General features: G+C 55.1%; 3 protein-coding genes across 3 annotated transcripts in view; 2 read left to right on the forward strand and 1 right to left on the reverse strand.

Moving 5' to 3' along the window:
* Positions 1-399: 399 nt before the first annotated feature.
* On the reverse strand, positions 400-1,757 carry PTSG_02700 (uncharacterized protein; the record flags this gene model as incomplete). The annotated part of the gene is made up of 3 exons (XM_004996140.1): positions 1,734-1,757; positions 614-1,544; positions 400-579 (listed from the first exon to the last, which is right to left on the reverse strand). Exons 2-3 carry the CDS (start codon positions 854-856, stop codon positions 400-402), a joined length of 423 nt encoding a protein of 140 aa, XP_004996197.1. The 5' UTR covers positions 857-1,544; positions 1,734-1,757.
* Positions 1,758-2,611: 854 nt separating this feature from the next.
* On the forward strand, positions 2,612-3,676 carry PTSG_11907 (uncharacterized protein). Its single transcript, XM_004996141.1, has one exon. It carries the CDS (start codon positions 2,848-2,850, stop codon positions 3,406-3,408), a length of 561 nt encoding a protein of 186 aa, XP_004996198.1. The 5' UTR covers positions 2,612-2,847; the 3' UTR covers positions 3,409-3,676.
* A 173-nt stretch (positions 3,677-3,849) lies between these two features.
* PTSG_02701 (uncharacterized protein) overlaps positions 3,850-7,500 on the forward strand; it is a 6,933-nt gene continuing 3,282 nt past the window's right edge. Inside the window, exons 1-12 of the mRNA XM_004996142.1 lie at positions 3,850-3,882; positions 4,127-4,226; positions 4,582-4,679; positions 4,928-5,016; positions 5,180-5,229; positions 5,511-5,625; positions 5,895-5,978; positions 6,146-6,292; positions 6,596-6,676; positions 6,871-6,977; positions 7,173-7,252; positions 7,454-7,500. The exon at positions 7,454-7,500 is cut by the window's right edge and continues 36 nt beyond it. Of these exons, the coding sequence (XP_004996199.1) occupies positions 3,873-3,882; positions 4,127-4,226; positions 4,582-4,679; positions 4,928-5,016; positions 5,180-5,229; positions 5,511-5,625; positions 5,895-5,978; positions 6,146-6,292; positions 6,596-6,676; positions 6,871-6,977; positions 7,173-7,252; positions 7,454-7,500 (1,008 nt within the window). The 5' untranslated portion in view covers positions 3,850-3,872. The remainder of the gene's footprint in view (positions 3,883-4,126; positions 4,227-4,581; positions 4,680-4,927; positions 5,017-5,179; positions 5,230-5,510; positions 5,626-5,894; positions 5,979-6,145; positions 6,293-6,595; positions 6,677-6,870; positions 6,978-7,172; positions 7,253-7,453) is intronic.

The raw sequence follows: 7,500 nt of genomic DNA on the forward strand, positions 1-7,500 counted from the left end.
AGACTCAGATATCACATTCACATGCTCACACGCAGACATGCACGCGCAGCTCACACCCACAAACACACTTACTAACACACTCACACATACACACGCGCACACACACACACACACATACACACGCACACACAAACACATACACACGCACACACACACATACACACGCACACACACACACACACAAACACACACACAAACACACACACACACATACACACGCACACACACACACACACAAACACACACACAAACACACACACACATACACACGCGCACACACACACACACACACATACACACACACATACGCGCACACACACACACACACACAAACACATACACACACACATACACACGCACACACACACGCATGCATGTACGAGCTCACGCACAGGTTGTTCAAAGCCAGTGTTGCTCGCGTCGCTGTACGGTGCGTTGCCTGAGGTTCACAAAAGTAATGTGGGCCACGGTGGTGCCGATAGGCATGTTCTCCGCAATACTGGTGGTATCAGGTAGCAGGGCTGTTGGCGCGTAGTTTGTATCTTCAACGTTGACGCGCACAAGAAAGTCAGCCAACAGCTGGGCAATGGCGCCGGTGTTTTTTTGCACACACAGCAGCCTCGATGGCCGACCCATCCACAGGGACAGTGATGAGAGGCAGCGGGAAGCTGTTCTCTGGCACGCGCGTGGTGCCGAGGGAGATGCGTTCTGGCGGCCTGTTGGTGTCATCACTGCACGTTGGGCCAACCCACTCGCCGACACCCGCACACTCAACCGCGCCTGGGTTGCACTCGCTGATGTCGCGGCAGGCCAGCTCCGTGTCGGTGTAGGTCTGATCAGCCTGGCATGCGCACATGAACGGGGTCAATGTGAAGGGAATGGTGGGCGTGCTGCTGGATGTGGTGTTGTAGTAAATGACGATACCGGAGGAGCACGTGTACACCACGGGGTCTTTCCCATGACTAGGATGTCATGGTGGCTGCATGCGCGGTCGCTGGTGCTGGCATCGGCAGCGCTCATCAATTGTGAATGTCACGGTCATGGTTTGCCACACGCTTGCGGTGTTGGGGATGCTGAACGTGGAGGTGGGGGTTGCCTGTCGCAGTGTGCTGGAGTAGGCTGACGTTTCATTGAGAGTGAAAGACACGATGAAACTAGCGTGTGGCGTGCAAGTGCTGCGTGCGCAGTGTTGTTCGCACGCAGTGCTGTTCACACCCAACGGACGCGCTCGCATCAAGATACGCGCACGCTGCGAAAGGCCAGGTCAGGGCCGTCCTGGCTCGTGGGGCTGCGCAACTCAGAGAGGCACTGGAGGACAGCAAGTATAGCAGCCGTGTTGATGGCTGTTCGCGCTGTCTTTGTTTCATCGATGACTGTGGATTACGCGAGGGGCGCCTGGGCGTTGTTGTTGCTGCAGCTGTTGTTGTTGTTGTTGTTGTTGTTGTTTGGCATGCAGTTGTGCTGCAAGCACCATGCTCATGTCGATCACACACGACCACAGAGGAACCTGGCTGTGAAATGTGCTGAGCTGGATGCAGTAGACACTGACAGTGTGTGTGTATATGTGCCGGTGTCAAGTAGCGCAGCTGCCAGCGAGTGCAAGGTGAATATCATTGTGCATGTGTGTATGTGTTGTATGTTTGCGTGCGCGTGCGCGTCTGAATCATAGGATCATGGATGTGAACCCAAGTGAGCGTGCCAGAAGACATGTAACTTGTGGTCGTGGTGCTTACTGGAGGAAGCGGTGGCGTATCGTGGCGTGACAGGCGCGATGGGAGTTCCCAAGCGTGTGTTCAGTAGCACCCTCTACAATATCCATGACAGCATTATGTGACAACAAACCCAAGCCACACAAAGAAGTCAGGACAACCAATTGGCCATGTGGACAGTGCAATGCAGTCTTTGGTCAAGGTTGGTGCTGCAGCAAGACCCCTCCGCATACACAGCACACAGCACAACACAACACCACAACACAACACAGCACCCAGCACACCACAACACACAACAGCACCCTCAAGCCCTCACTCACTCTTGGGGAGACAGTGTAACGGCCACAGCAGAGGCATACATTCACATCATGATGGCACGATGGCATGGTCCTTCTTCTTCCGTTCTCGTGAAAATTCGAGCGCAGCCCGATGATTGGTGCGCAACGATCGCAGATGCCACAGCATGCCTGTGTCTGTGGTATTGTGACACCGAGTGCGAGTTTGAGGTTGGCATTGTGTACACGCGGGTGCATGCTTTGCACGTGTACATCGTTGTGTGTGCGTGCTTACGGGCGCGTGTGCGTATGTGTGCGTGCGTGCAGGTGTTTCATGTGCGTGAGCGCATGTTGCTTGTCCTCGTCATCGGGTGTGAGTAGCTCACCTGGCGTCGCACATTGCAGGGGTGCTGTGGAGACGATCATGGTGATGATCAACTCTATCATGGGCCGCGACAGCAGGCGCTCTTTGCTCCACATCATCGTGAAGAAGCGGTGCGTACACCTGCCACATTTAATTCACATGCTGTGCTGTTTCACCTTCACACACACGCACACACACACACACGCACACACACACACACGCACACACACACACGCACACACACGCACGCACACACACACACACACACACGCACGCACACGTCCCTTACTGCTGCAAACCACAATCATCGCTGTCGTGTGTTCTGTTGTACCAGGCCCATCGGGTGGCTGCTGTTGCTATTCCCTTTTCCAACAGCAGAATCTTGCATACACAGCTGCACTCATCCAGGATCGAGCGGGACCGACCGCGGTGCCGCCACCACACATACAGGTGGGGCGTGTGGCTGTGAGTGATCTGGTGGCTCTTGCACTTCCGACTAATGTGCTTGCTCTGGCCATGCCTGTTTATGCACGTGTGTCGCCTCCCACCTATGTGTTTTGCACACACACACAACACACAGACACAACACACACACATGCACATACACACATACACACACACACACATACACACATACACTCAGCGGTGCTCAGCACTCAGGAACAGATTAGGATATCCTGGACCAGCTGCACCGAGAGCATGCACAGCGCCTGACGCGCGCAGATGCGATCAAACGAATGGTGCAGGAACGACAAGGGCAACAGCAGCAGCAGCCATCACCACCACCACCAGCAGCAATAGGAACAGCCACCGCAAGAGGAGCCATTTCTCGCCTGAACCCTCTCTGCATCTCGTGCACACCCCGTTGATGACCTTACACCTGCGATCATGCGCATCATTACTGACTGGACACCCAGCAAAAGCACAACCACTCAAGCCTCCACAGCTCTCACACACACACACACACATGTGGAGTCAACCACAACAGCCCCAGCTGTCGCTGCGGCGCCAACTACCGCTGGCACCAGGGTCGACTGAGGCTGTCGATTGGAGTGGTTGACTGTCTGGAGGAACTACTGGCTTTGGATGCACCCCCCCCCCATCGCGGCCGACGCTGAAGGCGATATCTGATTGACGCCCTGTCCCTGATCGATGCCCTGTCTCTTTGCTGTCACTGCTCTCGTTGCCGTCACGGTTGTCGTGCGCGTGTCCATTGTTCCCAACCAATACAACGCCCAACAGTGCACAGCCCCCGAACAAGATCAACATATCCCCTCAACAGGGAGGGTTCATGTCACAAGCCCCCAGACCACCAAGCAGATTTTTCCTCGCAATGAAGCCGATATCATCGGGAAGCTCTCCGTGTGCCCGAGAACATCCTGCTCTCCGCAACACCCTTGCAAATACACGATTCATCCTCGTCTTTGTGCACGCGTGTTCGCTGCCGCTTGCTTGCTTGTCGTGCGTCTGAGTTGCTGCTGCGACAGCATAAATTACATCAACGGAAGCAAGCAACAAGCGGTGATGACAGAAGGTTGGTTGGTGGTTCGGCTGAAACAATGATGATGGTGGCGAGGAGTGAAGTGGTGGTTCGGCTGAAACAATGGCGAGGAGTGAAGTGGTGGCGTGATGAGTGGATGGATGGATGGATGGATGGCTGGATAGATGGATGGTTGGTTGAATGGTGTGGCGCTGCTTGCAACAACGACGTGTGTGTTCTTTCATTGCATTGCCTCTCTCACCCCCGTCCCCTCCCTCTTTTCCTTTGCACACCACAGCCGTGCACAAGGAAGGGTACCTGCTGAAATGGACCAACTACATGAAGGGCTTCCAGCGCAGATACTTTGTGCTGGATGGCCGCTCCCTCGCCTACTACAGGTGTGTTTGCTTGTGTCTGTGTGTGTGTGTGTGTGAATGTGTGTGTGAGTGTGAATGTGTGTGTGTGTGAGTTTGTGTGTGTGTGTGAATGTGTGTGAATGTGTGTGTGTGTGTGAATGTGTGTGTGTGTGAGTGTGTGAATGTGTGTGTGTGTGTGAATGTGTGTGTGTGTGTGAATGTGTGTGTGTGTGTGTGTGTGTGTGATGGTCGTTGGTGTTCACTGCAACACGCACGCAAGCCACGTAACAAGAGGCACGCAAGACACTCAACACACAAGAGACACGCAAACTGACTCGCTTTGCTGCTTTCGACCATACGCAACTCATGACGACACTGCCATGCGCTTAAACTGCAGATCCCCAAGTGAGATGGCGCAGGGGTGCCGCGGGTCCCTCAACCTGCTCGATGCCAAGATCGAAACCGCCCCAGGCAACAACCTCGTCATCCAGCCAGGTGCAGGTGCAGTGGTGGTGCAGTGGTGATGGGGAGGAAGACGCTTGTGGATACCAACGGATACCTCAGGGTACACCAAAGGATACCTCAGGGTACACCAACGGATACCTCAGGGTACACCAAAGGGTACCTCAGGGTGAACCTCAGGGTGAACCTCAGGGTACCTGCTTTTGCACATGCATGCGGTGTGGTGATGGTGAGTTGGCGCTCACGCTTCATTGTGTTGCGATGCGGCCTCGCTTCATTAGGCGGAAAGCGCACGGGCCAGGTGTTCCACCTCCGCGCCAACTCAGACCGAGAGCGACAAGACTGGATCAACGCCCTGCAGCTGGCCAAGGTGCGCTTGCACTCGTGCCTCTTATCATGCTGTGTGGTGTGTGCTGGATGGCGCACGTTGGAACCTGTTGCGTGGTGTGGTGTGTGGTATGAAGTGTGTTGTGCCATGTTCCTTGAAGTACGATGCGCTGATTTCTTTCATGCCTCATCTTGGGCCATGACAGCAAATGGCAAGCAACCTCCGTCAAGCCAACCGCAAATCAGGAAGCACAAGGTGCGTGCGTGTGTATGTGTGTGTGTGTGTGTGTGTGTGTGTGTGTGTGTGTGTGTGTGTGTGTGTGTGTGTGTGTGTGTGTGTGTGTGTGTGTGTGTGTGTGTGTGTGTGTGTTTGTTTGTTTGTTTTCGTGCAGTGCAGTGCATGACCATGCAATGTGCATTTCTAATGATGATGATGATGATGTATTCATGTACAAAAACACACCTCCATCTACACTCACTCACACACACTCACACACTCACTCACTCTCAACCACCTCCCTCCCCTCAACACGACAGGGACCTGCGACGTGCTGTGTCGTCGCTCCTGGATGAGGTCTCGCAGCGGGAGACGCGATGGGCGAAAGCGCTCACGTCGAGCGAGAAGCGAAGGAACGACCTCGAGGCAGCGCTGGTGCGATTTGGGGGAGGGGGCATGGTAGCAAGTTGCCGTGTCGTCAGGTTTCAAGTGATGTTGATGTGTTGTGATGGGGCGATTGTGCAGTGAGGTTCCGTGTGATGTGCCCTGTCGATACTCGACCGCCTGCCCATCACTACTCTACCACCCCTCCCGCTCCTCTCCTCTCCTCATAATTGCATGTGCATGTGTGTGTGTGTGTGTACATGTGTATGTGTGTGTGTGTGTGTCTGTGCATGTGTGTGTGTGTGTGTGCTTGCTGCCAGGAATCGCTGGCGCGGGACCACCGCCGGCTCGAGCGCAGCGCCGAGATCGCCGCGGAGAAGGGGCTCGTCGTCGACGCCGCAGAGGTGATTGGTGATTGGTGATGCTGTCTTGTAGTCGTTGAAACAATCACCGCGTCCTCTTCCAACTCACACACCCACCGCCCCCACCACCAATCCCCGACCCTCCCATCACCATCGCCACCATCGCCACCATCGCCACCATCATCGTGGGCGCTGCTCCAACTCTTCAGCTTGAAGAGGAAACCGAGCGCAATGAGGAGGAAGAGGACGAGTTCTTTGATGCCCAGAGCGATCTCTCCACGTCCGGAAAATCTTCGCGCCGGCTCTCCGGTCCGCCCGCGTCCGCTCTTGTCGGCCACGCCCACCGCGGCAAGCCGGTATGCTGGTTGGCGACTTCATCGCTACTGCTGCTGCTGCTGCTGCTGCTGCTGCTGGGTGGTTTCGAGACCACCAACGCGCGATGTGCTCGTGCTTCGTAGTTGTTGCCCTTGCTATTGGGGTTGTTGTATCGTCGATGTTGTTGTATCGACGTTTGTGAGGTTGTCATGCCAACCCTCACGAACTTGTGCCCACAACAACAACAACAACAACAACAACAACAACAACAACAACAACACCCCCCCCCCACCACACACACGTCCTCCCCCCCCCCACCCTCTCCCCCATTCTCCCTCCCTCAGTTTGAGTTCCGGCGGGCGATTCCGTTCAAGCCAAACAAGCGCGTCAGCCTGTGGGGGATCATGAAGAACTGCATCGGCAAGGTGCGCTGGAGCCGTGACGGTGTTGTGTTTGGGTGAATGGCATTGTGCTGTGTTTGGTGTGTGATTGCAGGTGTATTCATTTGAACACGATGAGACACAAGCACACTCCTCACACAAACACAAACACACTCCTCACACAAACCCAACAATCATACACACCAACACGTGCCCTCTACCACCGCCATTGCGTGCAGGACCTGTCGAAGATCCCCATGCCGGTCAACTTCAACGAGCCGATTTCATTCACGCAGCGGCTGAGCGAAGACCTCGAGTACGCGCATCTCCTGGACAAGGCCGCAAAGTAAGCTCAAACATGCACACACGTACACACACACACACACACACACATGTATGTCACGCACGTAACACACTTTTGCCACGATGTCGCCTCCAATCGCCTCTGTCCCGCTCTGCCTCGTTTTCTCCGTTTATCCAAGCTCACATTCCTTCACATCCCGTCAACACCACCCTTCCCCCCACATCCCATCTTGGTCAGGGCCACGTCCTCGCAGCAGCGCATGGTGTATGTCGCCGCCTTCACGGTCTCCTCTTTCTCCTCCGGCGCTGACAGAACAGGTCGCACAGCACAGCCAGGAGTGAACGTGTTGCGTTTGTGTGTGTGTGTGTGTGTGTGTGTGTGTGTGTGTGTGTGTGTGTGTGTGTGTGTGTGTGTGTGTGTGTGTGTGTGTGTGGCATTTGTATGCCCAAGCTCGTTGCCCGCCCCGTTCCGTCCTCTTCCTCACTCGTTACCACTGCCACCACCACCGTTGCCTGCAGGCAAACCGTTCAATCCGCTGTTGGGCGAGACCTTTGAGCTTGACCGG

The sequence above is a fragment of the Salpingoeca rosetta genome (genome assembly GCF_000188695.1).
Source record: "Salpingoeca rosetta unplaced genomic scaffold supercont1.6, whole genome shotgun sequence".
Taxonomy (NCBI): Eukaryota; class Choanoflagellata; order Craspedida; family Salpingoecidae; genus Salpingoeca; species Salpingoeca rosetta.

Coding starts and splice junctions, on each gene's coding strand:
- PTSG_11907 (XM_004996141.1), top strand. CDS start 2,848: ATGTGCTTGCTCTGGCCATGCCTGTTTATGCACGTGTGTCGCCTCCCA.